We start from the raw sequence: 25193 nt of genomic DNA on the forward strand, positions 1-25193 counted from the left end.
TGACTTAAGGCACCACCTTTTATTTTATTTTATTTTTTACTGAAGTATAGTTGATTTACAATATTATATTTCAGGTGTACAGCACAGTGATTCAATATTTTTATAGATTATATTCCATTTAAAGTTATTACAAAATAAGGGCTATACTTCCCTGTGCTGTACAATATATCCTTGTTGCTTATGTATTTTATACATAGTAATTTGTATCTCTTAATCCCCTACCCCTATTGTGCCCCTTCCCACTTCCCTCTCCCCACTGGTATCCACTAGTTTGTTTTCTATATCTGTGAGTCTGTTTATTTTGTTATATACATTCATTAATTTTTTTAGATGCCACGTCTAAGTGATAACATACAGTATTTGTCTCTAACTTATTTCACTAAGCATAATACTCTCTAGGTCCATCCACATTTTTGCAAATGGCAGAATTTCATTCCTTTTCATGGCTGAGTAATACTCCATTGTGTATATATAGAGAGCTATAGATATAGATTTATGCCACATTTTCTTCATCCATTCGTCTGTTGATGGATACTTGTGTTGCTTCCACATCTTGGCTATTGTAAATAATGCTGCTATGAACTTTGGGGTGCATGTATCTTTTTCAATTAGTGTTTTCAGTTTTTTTGGATATATACCTAGAAGTGGAATTGCTGTGTCATATGCTAGTTCTATTTTTAATTTTTTGAGAAACCTCCATACTGTTTTCCACAGTGGCTGCACCAATTTACATTCCCACCAACAGTGTACGAGAGTTCCCTTTTCTTCACATCCTCACCAACATTTGTTATTTTTGATGATAGCCATTCTGACAGGTGTGTGGTGATATCTCACTGTGATTTTAGTTTGCATTTCTCTGATGATTGATGATGTTGAGCATCTTTTCATGTTGGCCAGCTATATGTCTTCTTTGGAAAATGTCTTTGGCCCTTCTTTTTTTTTTAGTTGCAGTATGGGGGATCTTTTTTTTTTTTTTTTTTGGTTGTGACATGTGGGGTCTTTAGTTGCAGCATGCGAGCTCTTAGTTGCGGCATGTGGGATCTAGTTTCCTGACCAGGGATCGAACCCAGCATTGGGACTGTGGAGTCATAGGAACTGGACCACCAGGGAAGTCTCCAGCCCATTTTTTAAATTGGGTTCTGTGTTTTTTGATGGTGAGTTGTATGAGCTGTTTTACATATTTTGGATATTAACTCTTTATCAGTCATCTCATTTGCAAATATTTTCTCCCACTCAGTAGGTTGTCTTTTCATTTTGCTGATGGGTTTCCTTTGCTGTGCAAAAGCTTCTAAATTTAATTATGTCCCACTCGTTTATTTTTGTTTTTATTTATTTTGCCTTAGGGGACACATCCAAAAAAATATTGGTACGATTTATGTCAAAGAGTGTTCTGCTCATTTTCTCTTCTAGGAGTTTTATGGTTTCAGGTCTTACATTTCAGTCTTTAATCTACCTTGAGTTTATTTCTGTACGGTGTGAGGAAATGTTCTAATCTTATTGTTTTACATGTAGCTGTCTAGTTTTCCCAGCACCACTTATTGAAGAGACTGTCTTTTCTCCATTGTATATCCCTGCCTCCTTTGTGGTAAACGACCTTAGGTATGTGGGTTTATTTTTGGGTTGTCTATTCTGTTCCACTGATTCATGTATCTGTTTTTGAACTCACCACCTTTATTGTACCTTGAATTTTCATATGCAATTGGGTCTATTTCTGAATTTTCTATTGTGTTCCACTGGTCTATTCATGTGCCTATACCTCATTTTCAGTTTTTGAGACTTTATGTTTTAATACCCTCCCCTCCCAAGTGCTTTTTAAGGGTTTTCTTGGGTTAGTCTTGCACACTTGTTCTTCCAAATGAACTTTATAATTAACATACCTAGCTCCAGAAAGAGCTAGACATTTCCAGCATTTTCAGTGGATCACACAAAATCTTTCTACAAAGAACATACAGTCTCAGCTTTTAAACTATTGACTAGATTTGTCTAATGTTACAGGATTAACCAAGCTTTCTATTTCTCCCAATTGAGTTTTGGTAAATCATATCTTTCTAGATATCTGTCCATTTTGTCTAAGCTTTCAAATTTATTGGCTAACGTTGTTCATAGCACTACCTTATTAACTTTTAAATCTCTAAATCTATAACTATATACCCCTTTGATTCCTAATATTTTTGTGCCTTCCCTATTTTTTCTTAATTAATGATGTTAGAGATTTGCCTATATTATTTGTCTTAATTTCTGGCTTTGTTGATCTCTCAATTATATGTTCATTTTCTATAGCATTAAGTTCTGATCTTACAACTTTTATTACTTTTGCCTTCTCTATTATTCTTTTCTAGAAGAATAATGTTGTTTTTTTAGTAAGTGTAAATGTAGAATGCTTACCCCATAAATTTTCAGTCCTCTCTTCTTCTCTAACTCAAAACATTTCAGACCATAAATTTTCCTCTAACTATCCCTTTAGCTGTATCCAAAGAGTGTTAAGGCATAGGATTTTTATATTATTAGTTATAAGTATTTTCTAATATCCATTAGGATTTTTTCATTGATTCATTGGTTTAGATATGTTATTAAATTTCTAAATGCATTAGAAAATCACCCCCCCTTTTTGGCTATTGTCTTTTAAATTTACTTTCTTTGTGATTAGAGTGTGATCTATGTGACTCTAATCTTTGGAATTTACTAAGGTTTGCTTTATGGCCTAAGAGTCAATTTTTATAAATTTTCAATCTGTGCTTGAAAATAATGTGTAATTCTTCATATTCTTGGGTGTGATTCCATTCATGCCCATTACACTAAGCATATTTGTTATTTAAATATGCTATATTCATAACCATTTCTGTCCACTTGTCATTTCAATTACTGAAAGAGTATATTTTAAACTTAGTTCTGCTTATGTATATTGAGGCTATATTATTAAGCTTAGTTGAGAATTAGTATATCCCCCTGACAAATTGAACCATTTATCAGTAATTGAACCAATGTTTATTATTTTGTAGAGATTATCCTTACTTTCTCTGATATCTGCCTCGTATATTTTTTCCATCCTTTTCCTTTTCAATCTTTCTTTAAAGTTTTAGATATGTCTCTTATAAAGAGCATATAGCTGGATTTTCAAAGTCCAGTATTATAGGCTTTATCTTTCAACTGGAGTAATTCATTTACACTTTACTACTACATTTACTACTATATTTGAATCCTTTTACCACCTTATTGTATACTTTTTATTTTTCTTAACTTTCTAATTTATTTTCTTATCATTCCTTTATCCATTATTAGTTTAAATGCTATATTCTTTACATTTATTCTTTTAAAAGTTACTCCAAATATTTTAACAGCTCTACTTACCTAAAGTCCCTAACTAATAAGACTCTACTCTCCTCTTGAAAAAGTAAAGGGTGGAAGGAAGGACATGTTAACTCTCATCAACCCCCTTCAAAAGTATATGCTTTTGTTGCCTGGTGTTCTGAAGCCTCTCTTTGACTTCTTGAAATATATTTAAAACATGTGTAACATGTTTATATTCTGTGCTAATAAGTACAATATCTAAGTTGTTTGTGAGTCTGATTCTCCTGTATGTTGTTTCTGATGACTTGCACTCATGGTACTTATTTCCTTCTTTGGTTTGTGGTTTTTAACTGCGAGCTACCCAAATTCTTTGTAACTTTATCTGTGGGAATTCTTTGATACCTAGATTGAAGTTTCATTCCTCCAGAGAGAATGTATGTTTGCTTCTGCCAGTCATCTGGGGTTACCACCTACCTGGGTCCATTGTAAATTAAATTCCCACTTGCAGTATTTTGGACCACACGAGTAGTATAAATTTGGGCCATAAACCTCTATAAGGGGCAACTTGTTAAAAATTTTTAGGTTAAAATAAAAGCTTTTCCTCCATCCAGGGCCAAGGTCAAGAAAGGCATGTTCCCTTGCTGTTATTTCTGCTTGGTGGGTTTATTTAGTATCTACCCTTACACTGTAAGTGTAGCACTTTGAGGGTCCTCGCTCTGTGGGAGACCTCAGATCTCCCTGCCTTGAGCAGACCCTGCTTTACCTCCTGCACGCATCACAGTCATCATGACAGAGACTCAAGGAGACCAGCTCTCAGCAGATACCTTCAGGTTGAAAGCTGGCTTTCATCTTACTTGCCTCCCAAGTTTCGAGCTTTCACATCCCTTTTTGACCTCTACAGATTCTTTCATTTCTTGCCACTGCTTTGTGCATTTAAGATGTTTTTGGACCCTCAATGATCAATGATAAAACTAAACCCAAAAGTAAAAGTATTCAGTAAGTTAGCAGCATAAAAAATTAGCATATAAAAATCAACAGCCTTCACATATAAGAACAATAACCAAGTAGAAGACATAATGGCAGCGAAAACCCCATTTACTAGCAACAAAGATTAAATACTTAGGGATAAACTTAACAAGAAACACAAACCTATACAAGGAAAATTTTAAAACAGTCTTTAAAAGGCACAAAAATAGACTTGAACAGTAGAAATACATCCCCTGTTCTTGGATAGGATGACTCAACATTGTAAAGATGTCATTTTTCTCTAAGTTAGTTAATAAATGTGATATGATCTCAATAAAAATATCAACACACTTTTTTAAAATGGAGTTACGCTGGTTGACACTAAAGTTTACATAGAAAAACAAACATGTAAGAATAGCCAGGAAAACACTGAAAAAGAAAAATTACGAGGGGACTAGCTCTCCCAGACATTAAAACATACTGTGTTTAAGGAATTCATCTCTACCCAGTGGAAGCTAAACATTCCAGATAACCTCATTCTCACTTCCTGCAGGTAGGACATAGGCATCTGACAATCAGATCCACCTATCCCAGATTTTAAATCAGAAACTAGTGATGTAAAGAAGCCAGAAACACACAGTCCCTTCTGGTGAGGGTGGAACCCCTACATAGAGTTCCAAAGGCAGCACGCAGTGATGTGGAAAATCAAGTTCCACTTCATTATTAGTAGGGAGAATGCCTGAGACTCCAACAAAGTTTTCTGATAAAGTAAGCTCCAACATGGCACCCAAGGTCAAAAAGAGGTGAGGAAATGGGTCTGTCCCCTAAAGTCAAAATAAAATCTTACCAACAGCAGCAAGTAAAAACTGAAGCAAGTACTAGATGGGGGGTAGCCTTCTTATATGTAGAAGTGGGCCCAGGCCTCCTTACCAGTCCATGACCCTGGAAAGGACAAAGCAGAAAAGGGACCACAGTTCAGCCTGACTCTTCATGAAGAACAACTCCACCCACTAGTAAATAGGGGCTATCCATTATAGAAACTGACTAGTGTGGTTAGCAATTCTTCCTACTACAGCAGGCTTGAAGGAGGAGCAAAGAGAAGTGAGGAAAGGAGCAGACACCTTGAGTTGGCTTTCCCAGTTTACGATAATTATCAATGAATGGAAGTGCTTCACTCCAATCTGTGCTTTAAGCCAGCACAATAAGGCGGCATGGCAAAGGAACTCACTAGCACATGGGTATTAATGAAGTAATGGAGGTGAGGGCAGAGGCAGACATTCAGTCTGCATTGGACTGACCTACCGACCACTCTGCCTGAGAGGCTGAGAAAGCAGGAGAAAGATCAGGAGAGCAGGGTCAGAAGAGTCAGTATTCCAGAAAGGAAGCAGTTATATGGTATCAAGACATGAAGATCAGCCTAAGGACTAAATTTTGGCAACCAGAAGTCACTGGTGAACCGAGCAAGAACAATCTTAATGGCGGCGAGGGTAGCGGCCAGGTTTTAGCGTGTCGGCTCTCAGCCTCGGCTGCGCGTTGGCTGCACGTCTTTGCTTTAAAAAGACTGTCCCACTACCCCATTCTGGTGTAACTGGCTTGTGGTTCAGTCAAGGGAATTAGGGTTTTTTAAAATCTCCCCAGATGATCCTAGTGTGCAGCCAGGGTTAAAAACTACTGCTTCAGTGAATTGAGAATAGACAAAGTACAGGAAAGAATAGTATTTAGTGCTAGTCAAGGGGTTCAAAGGTTTGAGGAAAGGCATTTTTGTTTGAAGAGGGAGTCTTTGAATGTGTTTAAATGCAAAGCCATATGTGTCAGGAGTGAGAAGCTGTATTGAACAAGGCATCTGATCAAGGGCAAGGACCTTGAGTGTAAGAGAAGGGATTTGTTAGGGGGAGGACAGGAATTTCCAAGACAAAGAGGTGAGGAAGGGTGTATGTGAAGGTGTGTAAGCGGAGTTTCCCCATCTAATGCTCTATTATCTGTTAGGGGAGAGGTGAGATTAGCTGCTGGGGTTGAGAGAAGGTGGGGACTGAAAGGGTTTAAAATGGTCAGTTTGCAATAGCTACTGACAACAGGTGGGAGGTTGAGTGAGATAAATATTTAGAGCAATTCAGATTGTCACCATGATTTTGGGGTGGCAGATTTTCATGGAGAAATACATGGCCCACTGGGAGGAGCAAGGTGTAGAATCTATACATAGTGAAATGAGTTGATTTAAGTCTCACCAAGGCTACTTATAAGTTCTCTGATATTTTCTTTCCTTTTTCAGTTAAACATTTGAAAGAGGGATCTGCAAGGGTCAGAACTCACTTCTAGTGAAAGAAAACATTATTTTCATAATTTACATCTTAAAATTTTTTATATTCCCACACGTTGATAATATCTAGTAACGCTAACATTTTTGGCCAGAGGTTCTTTTAAATGGTTTTCAAGACGGAAAAGAAAAATTATGTGGTGCTTTAAAAGACTACAAAAATTGAAAGGAGAGCTAAACAGTCTATACATGTGTATTAATCATGTTTCATATTTTCAATATATCATGATGTTTTGACATCTTAAAAAAACTTTCTGGATGGGGAAAGACGAGCCCTCTCAGGGCTAGCCAGTTCTTAGAGACTGCAAAGGACTCAGCCTGCAGCATGCTTTTGATGTGCAAACTAACCAGGTCTGATGGAGCCACACCTCCTCCATCTGGCCTGCACACCCCAGAACACAATCATCCCAGGGCCAGGCATCAGGCAACTGGAGCCCACACTGTAGCCCTAAGGCCCTGGAATTATTCACTAGCCATTCCTAAACTGTTCTCCCTGCCCTGCTTTGCCTTTCCCAAGAAAATCCTGATCATGGCTCTGGCCTAAACCTATCACTTGTTCCCGTCCTCTGCCTCCTGACCCAAACTTGGTGTTTGTCCTGTGGCCCTGCATGGCAAACTGTGCCTCTTGTTTCTAGAGGAACTGTAACATTAGACTTTTCTTTCAATGGCACTGACCTTTCCGTGTCATCAGTTACCTTTACAAATAAAAATCCAGGCACAAAACATGAGCATGTGAGGAAACGATACTAGAGAACTCCTCCGTAGCCACACATATTCCCAGAAAGAGAAATTTGGTTCATAGGCTTTAGTTATAAAGTAGGGCCTAGGCCAATTCACACAAATAAAACCTACAGAAAAAATGACCATACCACCACTTCAAAGCTTTAAGATTAGAGTACTGTCTTCTGAAACACTGAATCGTTAAGTCAGACGACGAAAAAATATAACATGTTGTTACTACTGGTCCCCAACCCTTGCAGAATCACTAGCTGAAAATGTAAAACAAAGACAGTAAGGTGTGATTAAGTGGGATCACTGAAAATTGATTTTTACATGCTCTGAAGTACCGAGATTAATTCCCAGCAAAAGATTACCAATAATTCAACAGGTGTTTATTACACAATAGCTATGTACTCAGGGTGTTTTTTTCTTCCAATTATTTTTTTCATTTTTGTGAGCCATACTTTAAAGACTTCATCATTATGATGCTGGAAAATATATGACATTTTCCCATGAAACTAAGATGTAATGAACAGGTATCATAAAATCATGGATGGCAGTATCTTACACAAATGTTTTACTGTCGGTTGTGAAAAGCAATGATCACTCACAGACTAAAAATCCATTGTTATATTTTAATCCACTTTTAAAAGGTTGTTTCTATCCACCTAAAAATGGCCTCAATGGCATTTTTCTCCACATCATCCTTTCTCAATATTTCCAGGAGATCTTTCAGGAACTTGAGGGGAAAAATATGGGAAATAAAGACATTTAACAGTTTCAGCAAAGAACCATACACAAAACATCTCCATACTTATGGAGGAAAGTATAAGAGCACCTCAGAGCTTGGGGGGGACACCAGTATATTAAAACACTTCTTTTTAACTGTGGCAAAGCCTGCGGTTCTTAAACATCATTGTGCAATCGTTCTTAAACATCAAGTCCCCTGGAGGGCTGGTAAAAGACTGCTGGGCCTCACCCTCAGAGTTTCTGATTCAGCAGATCTGGAGGGGGAAGAATGTATGGATGCTGTCGATCTCGGGGCCCTAGCACCCCTGCTCTAAGCATCTCCTTCTCTTCCCCTTGCCTTCCCAGTCTGAACCTTGCCAAGATTCCTTTCCTTGGTGAACATCTTCAGGATCTGCCCCATTCTTCAATACTGTACTTGAAAATTTTTTTTATTCCCCACATTTGGCAATTTTACCAAGTGCAGTGCAGGGCAGTGGCAGGAAAATTTCTTCTTTTGGCCATAAGTTTGTTTTGCTGGGCTTGTTAAAAACCTTCTAATCCACACTCTTCGGCAAGATCACTCAATTTTCTTTGTTTCTTTTCAATGTTGCTATTTCCAGGCATTTGATGTTCATCTGTTTCGTGATCTTGATGTTCATCTGTTTCGTGATCTTAATGAAAGCATGTCTGGGCCACTTGCGTTTAGTGCTAATAGCAGAACCCACCAATTTCCTCACCTTTTTTCCTCTATGCCAGTTTTCTCATGGGGTAGGAACCCAACCTGATTGCTGTCACTATCAGTAACTACACTAACTGTCACAACTGGAGAGGGAGATAAGGAAATACTGACAAGTAAAATGGGCAGCTCAAACATTAGCAAAGGAAGCAGCTGACAGCAAGAGCAAACTGCTTCTACCACCCCTCCCACCATCCCATGAACCATGATACAGCCTATAAGCTATGCCCCCAACTAGACTGTATCCACTGCTGCTAGAGAAAGCCACTCTGTTCTCATCCCAGCTCGGATAAGGTTCACCAAATATACAGAATGCTGAATATGGCTAATGCTGAATTCTTACACAGCCTAATCCCCAGGAAATAAAAAAGCTTGTGGCTCAGAATCATGGTAGTGAAGCCAAAATAAAGCAAAGACTTGAAATGAATCAGGCATCACCAGGAGCCTTTTCCTGGAGCCGAAGTGGAGAACCTATCACACCAGCAATGACAGTGCCACCTAGCTCCTTCCTCATGTGACACTCTGAGACTCGTTCACCTCTAAATGACTTACTGCTATGATAACTCTGCTCCTGTACTTTTAGCATCAGAACTTGCTATGCTGTGATCTAGACTGCATTTCTGGTTCCAAAGTACAGAGATATGTCAGATTCATCTATTTGGGATTCAGAAGTAGTTTAAATTACCTCTCCTAGGTATTGAGCTTTACTTAGCAAAGGATGCCATAAGCATCACAGATTAAGAAGCTTTATTTCAGCTTTTGGTCATTTTGTTGCCAAAATGGCCTTATTTGCAGCCTGTTTCTATAGCCCAGCAAAACTTTGTCATCTGAAATTTCCAATTGCATTTGATTTCTAAAGAATTCAAGGCTAAATGAGGCCTATTTATCGAGAACACACCACTCAATAAAGATCATACTCTGCCCCTCCAAACTTGGCACCATGTAAACAGCTACTAATTTCCCCTTCTGAACAGTTCTTACCAAAAAGCAACACAAGTTTTGATGCAAATGAAGTTGTTCCCTTTAAAATACTGCACCTGAAAAATAATCTCAAATTCCCTTAAATCCGTAGGCAAAATTATCCTTTATGAATGATGCTCATGCAAGTACATAATGTTTTTGCCCACTGTGAAAAATACCCAAGATTAGGATTTAGACAGGCAGACTGGACAGCAAGCTGGGATAAATCAGAATCCTGAAATTAGGAAGAACTGTGGAACTCTGCTTCAGTTATTACTTTTGAGCAGATCAAACACATGTGAGCTCAATGATTATCCTCAAAAGAAGTCAAGCTATAATTTTTTTTCAACAGATTTCAAAACCTGATTTTGAAATTATACCTTTTGTTGAAAGGTAACAGATTTTTCTTAATTTATGACATTATACACTTTGCCATATAAAAAGGAAATTTAAAATTTAAGATTCAAAATACACTTGATTCTAAGAGTATTCCTCTGGAATGGACTCATATAAAAAACAAGCAGAATAAGTCGGTGAATAATTCTGTAAGCATGCTCATGCAGCAGCTTAAAATAAGGAGCACAATTTACAACCTTGTATTGGAAAAATATTTGTGTGCTCAATGGCTATTCTCTTAGGCAATTAATTTTCTCTCCTACTTATTACAGATATGGCATTTTGGGTTGCTCCCTGTTGAAAGTATTCAAAATATGTAGGAAAGCTTGATCAAGAAAGATGATAAACATGCTGTTTATCTGGCATACTGTTTCAAAAATATGAGTCTCAGAGTTACTGTTTCAAAAATATGAGTCTCAGAGTGACTCAGGTCTATCAATGACAATCAAAAGACTATAACCCAGGGCCAAGAAAGTCTGTAAGTCTGGGATTTTAGTCTTGACTTGATTATGAGATTTGGGGCAAGTCACTAAGACTGTTCTTGACTCTATAAAATGGTAGCAATCACCTACCTTTACATCACAGATGTTTAAAATGTAAATAAAGTTGTACATATAAGTGATTTTTAACCGCAGGTAGAAAGGAGAATTATTAGGCTACATGTCATGAAGAAAAAGATGTTACCCGACCTACAGAGGTCTTAACAGGCCATGATCACAGGACTGATCTTTGAATGAGCCATGGAGCTTAGTGCAAAGAAAATAAAATTATTATGTTCATGAATTTCTCCCTTAATCCAACAAATTATGTTAGAAATGTATGCCTCGGGACACTATAGGGACTAGGTAAGAATGCACATATTACAACAAAAAGATACCTTCATCACTAAAACAACTGAGTAGAACCACTTTATATTCAACAGACATTATGGTTTCTATTCTGCTATGGGTACAGCCATAGGAAGGGAAGTACACTCGCTACTGCACAAGAACCTGGGCGGCTCCCAGGGATGCTGGGCTGGCTTTAGCGCTACTTCTCACGCCGTAATCTCCACCCGCCCCTCCCTCCACCATGTTCCTTGTTGTGGACAACTGCCATGTTCTCAGTCTTACATAAAGTACTATGTAAACTTAGCTTCCAGTTCCCCTTTCCCACCAGATTCACACCCACCCCACTGACAAGGACATTCTGGAGCTACCACTGATAAGGACAACAATTTTTAAAGGAATACGACAGAGCGGCCCACCATTAAATTCTGTGTGAGAAAGAAGGACAACTGCGCTTCAGGGAAAGGAGGCTCTGTCCTACCAGGTGCAGGGGTGGGAGTTCCTCTAGAATGTCACAAGAGCAGCGGACACTTGAGAACGGCTTCTGTGTATCTCAGAGTAAAACCATTCAATGTGTATAAAAAAGAGCCCTTCTGCCAACCAGGTCCCTCAACGACATACACTCTTGATAATACTTTTTTTTAGAAAGGGTAGCTTTTCTTCAGAAGCTCTAGGCAGTCACTTATTCCTCATTTTGACAAAGGAGCATCCAACTTGAGGCATGGCTGTATATATAACTCTTCATGCAGCTGAGCCGTCATAAACATACCAAGTATAAAGGCATGTCAAAAAGACATTTTTCCTCCCCAAAGAATGGCCTCAAAAAGCCATTATTATAATAGAGTATGAATTTCTGCTACAGGTTATTGACCTATAATACGAACAATAAAAGTCTTGTTTAGTACATAAAGGCTTACACCGCAACATGAAGTATTAAGACACAATCCACTATTTTAAATTTGCTGTACACCTAAAGCACCTTCTTCATGACACCAATCTGTATGTGTATATATATAGGTCCTCTTTCAGTAGAACACAGACTTTGGAGATGAGGCAAAGTACAATGCAGCTGCTGGCGATTCCAACAGGCCATCTAGAAAAATGGAGTAAGTTTCCAAGGCCCATGCTGCTGGTAGTCTCTTCTGAGGCTCCAAATTGAGTACTTGGTGGATTTATCTTATTGGCACTCTGCTTGAATCAAAAACATGCTCAAAGGCAAGCCTTATCTCCTGCAAACAATTCCACACACAGATCTTAAATCTGTGTTTAACTTTGTCTGGAACTGGCTGCAAATTTGGAACTTCCTCAAATGGTATTAAAAGCTCTACACAAAAAATATGCAAAAGCAGTTACTAGTTCTTCAAGAAAAAAGACATACCTGCAAAAGAGCAACAGCTCTGTAAACAGAGCTGTAGGTAACTGTTGGGACAGCAATAGCAATGTAACAAATATAGCATAGGATGACCTTTTTTAAAAAAATTGCTGTCCTAATATTTTACAATTAAAAAAAAGAAAAAGATTTTCACAATATGATTTTCTAAGAGAAAGAGTCCACTTCTTTGAAGAGGAGTCAGTCCTGGTGGCGAAAGGACTGGGAATGTCAATTAAGATATGCAAGACAATATAATACAAAGTCTAATATTTGTTTCAACAACATCCAGTCGTCTCTTGGTGGGTGAAATTCTGCTGTCTAGCTGTATCCAGGGCTCTTTTCTTGTGGCATTTTAAAAAATGTAGCAGCGGTTGAGTCAGTGGTTTTCTCTGCAGCAGAGGTCCTGACCAACCACTCAGAGTCTGGAGATTTGGGGGCCTGTGATGCTGCTATGGTTGGCTCCGCTGCATCCATGTGAACTGGTAAGGGTGTTACAATAAAAGTAAGGAGGAAAGAAGTCAAAAGGAGACAAATTAGAATGAGAGAGATGTCAACACAAAACGTTCTTAATCCTTATACTTTATGTCCTATTAAACCAAGGGGCCACATAAAGTTTCTTTTTTTTTTTTAAACCAAAAAATAAAGGCAAGATTTAAGTAAGATAAGTATTGTATTTCTCCACCTCAGATAATGGGTTTAACTGAACAAATGAATAAATTCAGTAGTACAAATTCATAATGTAGTAATAATCACTTATTAAGCATTTATGTGCCAGGCACTGTACTGTGTAAACAATGTATACTTATAGTCTTATTTCTTAATGCAAACTCTTAGAAGTAGGTATCGTCATCTCCATTTCCTGGATCAGAAAACTGAGGCATAGAGAAAGCGGATAATTTGTTCAGGGACACAACCGGGCTGGTTAAGTAGCAAGACTCAAACTCATATACTGGACTCCAAGCCCTCTGCTCTTTCTACAACATCCTATGCCTCCAATATGACGGTGTCACCAATAAATACTGAACAATAAGGCAAATGGTAGAAAAATCACACAGCCAAGCCCATGGTTTTTCAACAAGCACATTAAGACATTGTGGACAGGATAATCATTGCTTGTGCAGGGCTGTCCTGTTTTTTTAGGACACTTACCATTCTGGACCCTGTCCCTGAATGCCAAAAGCATTCCCCAGTCACTGTGACAACCAAACACTGTCCTCACATTTCCAAATGCCCCCTGAGCAGAGCAGTACAAACCACCAGCATACCCCCTCTGTTGAAAACAAATATAGACACTGAAATAGAGCAAAATCTTAAAAAGTTTCGTTTTTATCCTGTCACAGTAATTCCATTCCCAGGAATATAACCTAGAAAAGTAATTTTCAAATTATGTGTCACAAAATCAATGTAGTGGGTCATGACCAATACTTTTTTTTTTCTTAATGAAAAAGATTAGATTATATCAGAGTACACCCAAGGGTTTATTTCAGATTTACAGGTATACCCAACATTCAAACATGAATTTCAGAAAGAAAAAAAAAAAACCTTGAAAGCTATTAACTCCATGGCACATATACAAGAGTTTTTAGAGGGTAGTGGCTTTCAAACATTTTGGAACCTCAACCATAGCAGCAAGAAATACATCTGACATCACCACCCAAATCTCTCTCTCTCTCTCTATTTCTCACATATACGTGCTCATCCACTCCTATTTAAGTGAAAATAAATTCCATAAAACTATACCTAGCATTACTAGATGGTCATCAACCATGGTGAAAAAACTCTGTCCTAGATTCTTGGCCTGTTACCTTTTTGAGGAGTCCTATCCAAAGAAGAGGAATTACAGTATGGAAATTGTGCCATCTGCTTCTCTGGATACATTTCCTTCAGTAAATGAGAACTTTCTATGTGATCTCATGGACACAGCAGTTACAAAGAAACCTTGCTCCTTAGAAACTGCAAGGGCCCCTTCTCCAAGAACTGGGTCTTGGTGCTCCAGCCGGGTGTCAGGCCTGAGCCTCTGAGGTGGGAGAGCTGAGTTCAGGACATTGGTCCACCACAGACCTCCCGGCCCCTTGTAATATCAATCGGCGAGAGCTCTCCCAGAGATCTCCGTCTCAACTCTAAGAACCAGCTCCACTCAACGACCAGCAAGCTCCAGTGCTGGACACCCCGTGCCAAACAACTAGCAAGACAGGAACACAACCTCACTCATTAGCAGAGAGGCTGCCTAAAATCATAATAAGGTCACAAACACCCCAAAACACACCACTGGACACGGTCTTGCCCACCAGAAAGACAAGATCCAGCCTCATCCATCAGAACACAGGCACCAGTCCCTTCCAACAGGAAGCCTACACATCCCACGGAACCAACGTTACCCCCTGGGGGCAGACACCAAAAACAATGGGAACTAAGAACCTGCAGCCTGTGAAAAGGAGACCCCAAACACAGTAAGTTAAGCAAAATGAGAAGACAGAGAAATACACAGCAGATGAAGGAGCAAGGTAAAAACCCACCAGACCAAACAAATGAAGAGGAAATAGGCAGTCTACCTCAAAAAGAATTCAGAGTAATGACAGTAAAGATGATTGAAAATCTTGGAAATAGAATGGAGAAAATAAAAGAAACGTTTAACAAGGACCTAGAAGAACTAAAGAGCAAACAAACAATGATGAACAACACAATAAATGAAATTTAAAATTCTCTAGAAGGAATCAATAGCAGAATAACTGAGGCCAAAGAACGGATAAGAGACCTGGAAGATGAAACAGTGGAAATAACTACCACAGAGGAGAATAAAGAAAAAAAGAATGAAAAGAATTGAGGACAGTCTCAGAGACCTCTGGGACAACATTAAACACACCAACATTTGAATTATAGGGGGTCCCAGAAGAAGAGAAAAAGAAAGGGACTGAGAAAATACTTGAAAAGATTATAGTTGAAAACTTCCCTAATATGGGAAAGAAAATAGTCAATCAAGTCCAGGAAGTTCAGACAGTCCCATACAGGATAAATCCAAGAAGAAATATGCCAAGACACATATTAATCAAACTATCAAAAATTAAATACAAAGAAAAAATATTAAAAGCAGCAAGGGAAAAGCAACAAATAACATACAAGGGAATCCCCATAAAGTTAACAGCTGATCGTTCAGCAGAAACTCTGCAAGGCAGAAGGGTGTGGCAGGACATATTTAAAGTGATGAAAGGGAAAAACCTACAACCAAGATTACTCTACCCAGAAAGGATCTCATTCAGATTCGATGGAGAAATTAAAACCTTTACAGACAAGCAAAAGCTAAGAGAATTCAGCACCACGAAACCAGCTTTACAACAAATGCTAAAGGAACTTCTCTAGGCAGGAAACACAAGAGAATGAAAAGACCTACAATAACAAACCCAAAACAATTCAGAAAATGGTAACAGGAACATACATATCGATAATTACCTTAAATGTAAATGGATTAAACGCTCCAACTAAAAGACAAAGACTTGCTGAATGGATACAAAAACAAGACCCATATATATGCTGTCTACAAGAGACCCACTTCAGACCTAGGGACACATACAGACTGAAAATGAGAGGATGGAAAAAGATATTCCATGCAAATGGAAATCAAAAGAAAGCTGGAGTAGCAATTTTCATATCAGACAAAATAGAGTTTAAAATAAAGACTATTACAAGAGACAAAGAAGGACACTACATGATGATCAAGGAATCAATCCAAGAAGAAGATATAACAATTGTAAATATTTATGCACCCAACATAGGAGCACCTCAAACACAAGGCAAATGCTAACAGCCATAAAAGGGGAAATCAACAGTAACACAACCACAGTAGGGGACTGTAACACCCCACTTTCACCAATGGGCAGATCATCCAAAATGAAAATAAATAATTAAACACAAGCTTTAAATGACACATTAAACAAGATGGACTTAATTGATATTTATAGGACATTCCATCCAAAAACAGAATACACTTTCTTCTCAAGTGCGCATGGAACATTCTCCAGGATAGATAATATCTTGGGTCACAAATCAAGCCTTGGTAAATTTAAGAAAACTGAAATCATATCAAGTATCTTTTCCGACCACAATGCTATGAGACTAGATATCAATTACAGGAAAGAAACTGTAAAAAATGCAAACACATGGAGGCTAAACAATATGCTACTAAATAACCAAGAGATCACTGAAGAAATCAAAGAGGAAATCAAAAAAACCTAGAAACAAATGACAGTGGAAACACGACGACCCAAAACCTATGGGATGCAGCAAAAGCAGTTCTAAGAGGGAAGTTTATAGCAATACAATCCTACCTCAAGAAACAAGAAACATCTCAAATAAACAACCTAACCTTGCACCTAAAGCAATTAGAGAAAGAAGAACAAAAAGACCCCCAAAGTTAGCAGAAGGAAAGAAATCATAAAGATCGTATCAGAAATAAATGAAAAGGAAATGAAGGAAACGATAGCAAGATCAATAAAACTAAAAGCTGGTTCTTCGAGAAGATAAACAAAATTGATAAACCATTAGCCAGACTCATCAAGAAAAAAAGGGAGAAGACTCAAATCAATAGAATTAGAAATGAAAAAGGAGAAGTAACAACTGACACTGCAGAAATACAAAGGATCATGAGAGATTACTACAAGCAACTCTATGCCAATAAAATGGACAACCTGGAAGAAATGGACAAATTCTTAGAAATGCACAACCTTCCAAGACTGAACCAGGAAGAAACAGGAAATTAGAACAGACCAATCACAAGCACTGAAATTGAAACTGTGATTAAAAATCTTCCAACAAACAAAAGCCCAGGACCAGATGGCTTCACAGGCGAATTCTATCAAACATTTAGAGAAGAGCTAACACCTATCCTTCTCAAACTCTTCCAAAATATAGCAGAGGGAGGAACACTCCCAAACTCATTCTACGAGGCCACCATCACCCTGATACCAAAACCAGACAAGAATGTCACAAAAAAAGAAAACTACAGGCCGATAACACTGATGAACATAGATGCAAACATCCTCAACAAAATAATAGCAAACAGAATCCAACAACACATTAAAAGGATCATACACCATGATCAAGTGGGGTTTATCCCAGGAATGCAAGGATTCTTCAATATACGCAAATCAATCAATGTGATAGACCATATTAACAAACTGAAGGATAAAAACTATATGATCATCTCAATAGATGCAGAAAAAGCTTTTGACAAAATTCAACACCGATTTATGATAAAAACTCTCCAGAAAGTAGGCATAGAGGGAACTTACCTCAACATAATAAAGGGCATATATGACAAACCCACAGCCAACATCGTTTTCAATGGTGAAAAACTGAAACCATTTCCACTAAGATCAGAAACAAGACAAGGGTGCCCACTCTCACCATTATTCAACATAGTTTTGGAAGTTTTAGCCATAGCAATCAGAGAAGAAAAAGAAATAAAAGGAATCCAAATCGGGAAAGAAAAAGTAAACTGTCACTGTTTGCAGATGACATGATAATACATGAGAATACTAAAGATGCTACCAGAAAACTACTAGAGCTAATCAATGAATTTGGTAAAGTAGCAGGATACAAAATTAATGCACAGAAATCTCTGGCATTCCTGTACACTAATTATGAAAAATCTGAAAGAGAAATTAAGAAAACACTTCCATTTACCATTGCAACAAAAAGAATAAAATACCTAGGAATAAACCTACCTAAGGAGGCAAAAGACCTGTATGCAGAAAACTGTAAGACACTGATGAAAGAAATTAAAGATGATACAAACAGATGGTGAGACATACCATGTTCTTGGATTGGATGAATCAACATTGTGAAAATGACTACACTACCCAAAGCAATCTACAGATTCAATGCAATCTCTATCAAATTACCAACGGCATTTTTCACAGAGCTAGAACAAGAAATTTTACAGTTTGTATGGAAACACAAAAGACCCCTAACAGCCAAAACAATCTTGAGAAAGAAAAATGGAGCTGGAGGAATCAGGCTCCCTGACTTCAGACTATATTACAAAGCTACAGTAATCAAGACAGTATGGTACTGGCACAAAAACAGAAATACATATCAATGGGACAGGATAGAAAGCTCAGAGATAAACCCACACACATAGGGTAACCTTATCTTTGACAAAGGAGGCAAAAATATACAATGGAGAAAAGACAGCCTCTTCAATAAGTGGTGTTGGGAAAACTGGACAACTACATGTAAAAGAATGAAATTAGAACACTTCCTAACACCATACACAAAGGTAAACTCAAAATGGATTAAAGACCTAAATGTAAGGCCAGACACTATAAAACTCTTAGAGGAAAACATAGGCAGAACACTATGACATATATCACAGCAAGATCCTTCTTGACCCACCTCCTACAGTAAAGGAAATAAAAACAAAAATAAACAAATGGGACCTAATGAAACTTAAAAGCCTTTGCACAGCAAAGGAAACCATAAACAAGACAAAAAGACAACCCTCGGAATGGGAGAAGATATTTGCAAATGAAGCAACTGACAAAGGATTAATCTCCTAAATATACAAGCAGCTCATGCAGCTCAATATCAAAAAAAACAAACAAACAATCCAAAAATGCGCAGTAGACCGAAACAGACATTTCTCCAAAGAATATATACAGATTGCCAACAAACACATGAAAGGATGCTCAACATCACTAATCATTAGAGAAATGTAAATCAAAACTACAATGAGGTATCACCTCACACCAGTCAGAATGGCCATCATCAAAAAGTCTACAAACAATAAATGTTGGAGAGGGTGCTGAGAAAAGGGAACCCTCTTTCACTGTTGGTGGGAATGTAAATTGATACAGCCACTATGAAGAACAGTATGGAGGTTCCTTAAAAAACTAAAAATAGAACTACCATACGACCCAGCAATCCCACTACTGGGCATATACCCAGAGAAAAAAGAGTCATGTACCACAATGTTCGTTGCAGCACTATTTACAATAGCCAGGACATGGAAGCAACCCAACCTAAGTGTCCATCGACAGATGAATGGATAAAGAAGATGTGGCACATATATACAATGGAATATTACTCAGCCATAAAAAGAAACGAAATTGAGTTATTTGTAGCGAGGTGGATGGACCTAGAGTCTGCAGACTCTAAGTCAGAAAGAGAAAAACAAATACCGTATACTAACACATATATATGGAATCTAAAAAAAAAAGGTTCTGAAGAACCAGGACAGGAACAAAGATGCAGACGTAGAGAATGGACTTGAGGACATGGAGAGGGGGAAGGGGAAGCTGGGACGAAGTGACAGAGTGGCATGGACACATATACACCACCAAACGTAAAATAGATAGCTAGTGGGAAGCAGCTGCATAGCACAGGGAGATCAGCTCGGTGCTTTGTGACCACCTAGAGGGGTGGGATAGGGAGGGTGGGAGGGAGACGCAAGAGGGAGGGGATATGTGGATATATGTATATGTATAGCTGATTCACTTTGTGATACAGCAGAAACTAACACACCATTGTAAAGCAATTATACTCCACTAAAGAGGTTAAAAAAACAAAAAACAAAACAAAAAAACTCTGTCCTAGAAAAACTTTGTTTTGCTACATATTTTTTATTATGGTAAAATATACATAAAATGTACCATTCTAATAATTTCTAAGCATACTGTTCAGTAGCATTTAGTATATTCACACTGTCGCACAACCATTACCAACCATCCATGTCCAGAACTTTTTCATCATCCCAAATGGAAACTGTCTACCCATTAAACAATAACTCTGCATTCTCTTCCTCCCCCAGCCCCTGGCAACCACCATTCTACTTTCTGTTTCTATAAATTGGATTGTTTAGGTACCTCTTATAAGTGGAATCATACAGTATTCATCCTTTTGTGTTTGGCTTATTTCACTTAACATGTTGCCTTCATCCATGTTGTAACGTTCATAATTTCATTCTTACAATGAAGGCTTTCAGACTGAATAATAACCTACTGAATGTATATACCACATTTTATTTATCCATTCATCCGGTGATGAACATTTGGGTTGTTTCTACTTTTTGGCTACTGTCAATAATGCTGCTATGAACATGGGTGTACAAATATCTATTTGAATCTTTGCTTTCAATTCTTTCGGGTATATATCCAGAAGCAGAATTGAATTTCTGGATCATATGGTAGTTTTATGTTTAAATTTTTGAGGAACTACCGTATCTTCTTCCACAGTGGCTGCACTATTTTACATTCCCACCAGCAATTCACAAGGTTTCCAATTTCTCCGCATCCTTCAAACAACAACTTTATTTTTTTTTGATATAGCTATCCTAAGAACTGTGAAATGGCCAAGAGAAACTTTTGCATATGTTCTCCCGAAGAATGGTGCAGTACTTTTCACAATAGCGTAAAACAGCATAAGAATACGATTGAAATGTTCATTAAGAACGGTTAATTGTATTATATTTGTCAACTGATAAAATGGAATACCATACATATGGCAGTAAGAAAATGAATGGATTCTGGTAGGATAAGACCTGAATGAATCTCAAGAACATAAATGGGTGAAACTTGTAACTTATAAAATATAACATTCCATTTACACAAGGTTCAAAAACATGCAAAACTAGACAATATACTGCTTAGAGATACATATGTCTGTCAAAACTATTTGAAAAAAACAAAGAATGACAAATGATTAACCAAAAATATATATCAGGATAATGGTTACCTCTGAGGAGAGTGGGAAGAAAAATTTAAAGGTGATGTTCCTTTTCTTAAAGTGGATGGTGGGTATATGGATACTTGCTGTATTGGTTTTCTTTATATCTTATATATCTTCTATAAATGTTCTTTTGTGGCCATTCAATATTTATTTTAAAAAACATTTTTAACTTTAGAAAACATTTAAACTTAATTAAAAGGCACAGTAGGCAATAAGAATCTGCCCTATGACTCCTGAGACAAGGGCCAAACTGAAATGGAACTACTGAATCCAATCACAGGATTAGAATAATACTGAGAATAACTCTGTTTCATCTTTAAGATTCTATTCATTTATTCATACAACAAATATCTAGAGACTGTTCTATGTGTGGAGCATTATTCTTTAGATGTCGTGGGGTACAGCAGTGAGCAAGATAGGTAAAAATTCCTGCCCTTGTGAATGCTTCGCTAGCACTGCTGGCCTGGTATTTGAAATCTTATGTAACTAATTAACAGGTTAACTGTTGGGTACCCTTCTAAGGACACATATCCTATCCCAGGGTGAAGAAGGTCAGAAATGGCTCTTGTGATGGCCAAAACAGTCAGGGCTCGTGGGAATTCCCTGCCGGTCCAGTGGTTAGCACTCCACTGCAGAGGGCACGGATTCAATCCCTGGTCAGGGAACTAAGATCCCGCCAAAAAAAAAAGTCAGGGCTCTTAACAGAATATCTTATTATCCCAATTCTCCTTCAGCTAAAGCCATGTGTTTACTTTTTGAAGGAATGGGATTTGCTCACCCAAAGCTCTGATTTGCCATTCTAATGAAGAAAATCATCTCAAGGAAAAGAAGTCTTGTTTTCATCTGAGTTCCTTATGCTTCCTATAACTACTTAAGTCTCTCAAGTTTTAGAGAAAATAACCCTTTTTTCTTTTCCAGTTACAATCTTTAAGAACATATATGACAGCTGGTTCACTTCGGCATGAGGGAGACATTGCTGGGCATTCCCTGTTCTGGTGTATCGACCTTAAAAGCAGGTTAACACAGTTACTCACTAGGATGCAGGGGTGGATCTGTACACCAGGCACCTGCATGTTATAAAGCCATAGAGGGAAGGGGAGTGGAAATAAAATGAAGAAAATAGAGGTGCTACACTTTCAAGATGGATCTACCTAACGATCCTATGAAAAGGTCCTTTTCCCTGGCCTTTGTTAATATTAGTACAAAAAGACAGGAAGGTATGTTATTCCCTTTTGCTCTTCACCTTTCTAGCCTTATTAATATCTTTAAATGCAGTCAATTTCAACTTAAAACTTTCCACTAGTGGGGGAGGGGAAAAGGGAAAAGATTTGTGGCTGCATGTTTAAGAAAGAAGCTGAATTCATCACAGTGACAGGAGAGAGTGTTGGCAGAGATCTGAGCTATTTATTCTTTTAGGAAAATCCTATAAAGAATGACACAAGGAAGCCTCTATCTGCAGTCTTGTTCATCACACTGGTGAAGAGTCTGATAACAGATGTATGCAGGAGCATGATTTAATGCCAGGAGCTGGCCCCTGATGTGTATTAATACAGCGGCAAAGCGGAACGCACCTCTCTTCATCACTCATTTCTATAAAAGAGGTGGAATCCGAGATGGCCCGATGTTAGGCAGAGCAAGCCCATTTGTTCTACTGACTGATGGCGCGGGCTCAGGCTATGTCCTTCACCTCCATGGGGCACTCAGGTTGTGGACAGAAAAAAAAAAATGTTCAGTGAAGCAGGCCTGAGTCAACAAGTGAGAGGAGTTGGGCTCAGTAGGGGAAATGCTGAATGCTCAAGTCTTGTTTAATACCTCCCAGTACATTTCCTGATTTGAATATGGAATAAGGATTGTAAACTCTTCTCAACAGCTCTTCTCTTATAAACAACTAAAAGCTAAAAATAGAGCTAGATATTAAGGGGGAAAAAAAGAACAAAAAGATAAAGAGGGGAGACTGTGTTTTATTGCTTCCAATTCCATAGACTGGATGAGGATCTGGGTTTTGACATGGAGTCATGGTTTGGAACCAGTTCTGTCGTATGCAAGACCAAACACCTGCAGTGTTTAAGAGGGCAGCTCAAGAGTCATAGGGAAATTGGTCTGATCTTGGCTCTACAATTTATCAGCCATATAACCTCAGCGAGTGACTTAACCTCTCTAAGCCTTAATTTTCCCATGTGTAAACTGGGAATAAAAACAGCGTCTGCCTTATAAAGTTGTTGCAAAGGTTAAGTGAAATAATTCATGTAAAATGTTCAGCTCAGAGCACAGCCATGCGAAAATCACTAAGAAAAACTTACTACAGTCATCAGACCCATGATTAAGAATGTTCAGTATGAACCACTGTCAAGCAGCCATTCCAAACAGAAGCTCAAACAGGTCAATTTCAGAGTATGCTGAAACTTACTAAGTAAAGTTAGAGAAATAAGAGTTCCTATCTGTCTGAGGTCTACTCTTTACTCAGGTATCAATTGCTCTGATCTATATAATATATAGTATTTTCTGAAGAAAATAAAATAATTTATGATATGCTCAATTCCCTCAGAGTGAATTCACCACCATCAAGAAAATAACCATAGGTATTTCTGATAGGTCCTACAAGCAGATATGCCCTTTTTAACCAGAGCAATTCACCCCAAAATGTATTGAAATACACGAAGTATTATTTCCTATGATTACTAATTACCTTTAATTATCTTCTCTTAACTTCAAAGAAAAATATCTATAGACATCCAGTATTCTTGCTGATATAAATATGTAATTATCTGCCTTTTTTCATTGAAGGATAACATACCTGTATGTATGTAAATGTGCAGCTCAGTGAATCTTTACATGTGTATATACTCATGTAATCCCCACCAAGTTCTTGATATAAAGCATTTCCAGCATCCCAGAAGACATTTTTATGTCCTCCTCTGGTCACTACCTCCCACTGAAGATAACCATTATTTTGGTTTCTATGAACCAGTTTTGCCTAGAAAACCTTAAGTTTTAACTTAAAAACTTAATTAGAAATTTCTTGAATGGTAAAATATTAGCACTCTACTAGACATTAAAACAGTGATAATGTATTGTGCTGTATACCAAACATGAAAGTAAATCAACCCATATGGCTCCTTCACTATTGACTAAACTGCAACCCTACCAGGATTTTCATTACCACACACCTAATTTCCTGTCTGTGCTAGAGCAAAAGTACAGATGACTAAAGACTGTTGATAGTGGAATATAGGGACTCAAACTCAAGAAAGCTGTAAGACACAGTGAAAAAGCACAGACTTCAGGGTCAGAGATGAAAAGGTATATAAAACATATAATTTAGTGCCTGACACACAGTAGGTGGTCAATAAAGGATAACTACATATATAATTACTGGCACTTGGGCTGGACAGAGATGCTGTAGCCACAGGTTTCCGTTTCCTCTTGATGTCACGTGAACATGGCGGTCCCAGGTGTATGTTTGCCTGTCTGCAGATATGAGAAAGAAACAATATTGTTTTAACTTTGTAATTCTTATTGTAAGAGAATATGTTCAGCCCAGATGAAACCTCTGACCCACTATAGACATACACTAACAAAATGGGCATCATCCTTTGCCATCAAGTGTCAGTACAAGATTATTCAGAATTAATCATAACTTATTCTTTATACACTACATACACCCACTGTAAACTTATCTGAATTCAGAACAGCAAACATTCATGATTAATTTCAATAAATATGTGTTTCATTACATGTTATTTTTTTGTACAATTATTTTTCATAAAAACTATAACCGAAATTGTTCTAAACTCACTAATGAAATACCTATTCCCAACTGGTAATATATTGAAAAGTTTAACGCTACATGAACACAGATATTTGCACAGAATTTTAATAGGAAGTTTAACCCTTCTATCACTATAAATCTGGATTTTTAATAGTGTCTATATCACAAAATAAGTAAGTTTAGTTTCTGTGATTTTTAAAAATATTATGTGGCAATAATATGTTCCCTCAACTGAATATTCAGTTTAAAAAAAAAAAAAACAAAAAAAACGGACTTCCCTGGCGGTCCAGTGGTTAAGACTCTGCACTTCCACTGCAGGGGGTGTGCGTTTGATCCCTGGTCAGGGAACAAAGATCTCACGTGCCATGCGTCGTGGCCAAAAAAAAAAGAAAAGT

At 37.7% G+C, this 25193-nt stretch overlaps 1 protein-coding gene and 1 long non-coding RNA gene across 16 annotated transcripts in view; one reads left to right on the top strand and one right to left on the bottom strand.

Annotated features, from left to right (window-relative positions):
* The window catches only part of LOC309626636, a 1318538-nt gene that overhangs the window by 571871 nt on the left and 721474 nt on the right, over nucleotides 1–25193 (top strand). The gene's annotated exons all lie outside the window — the stretch shown is intronic.
* GPATCH2L (G-patch domain containing 2 like) overlaps nucleotides 931–25193 on the bottom strand; it is a 67335-nt gene continuing 43072 nt past the window's right edge. For 5 of the 15 annotated variants that reach the window (XM_082387551.1, XM_082387547.1, XM_082387545.1 and 2 more), the window contains 2 exons: nucleotides 24391–24497; nucleotides 7910–12787 (listed from right to left, as the gene is read on the bottom strand). In XM_082387551.1, the coding sequence (XP_082243677.1) occupies nucleotides 12627–12787; nucleotides 24391–24497 (268 nt within the window). In that variant the 3' untranslated portion in view covers nucleotides 7910–12626. Of the gene's footprint in view, nucleotides 5197–7909; nucleotides 12788–24390; nucleotides 24498–25193 lie in introns of those variants that run through there. The other 10 variants (XM_082387554.1, XM_082387556.1, XR_014243322.1 and 7 more) reach the window with 8 other exon arrangements.

The sequence above is a fragment of the Balaenoptera borealis genome (assembly GCF_965194805.1).
Source record: "Balaenoptera borealis genome assembly, chromosome: 3".
Lineage (NCBI taxonomy): Eukaryota > Metazoa > Chordata > Mammalia > Artiodactyla > Balaenopteridae > Balaenoptera > Balaenoptera borealis.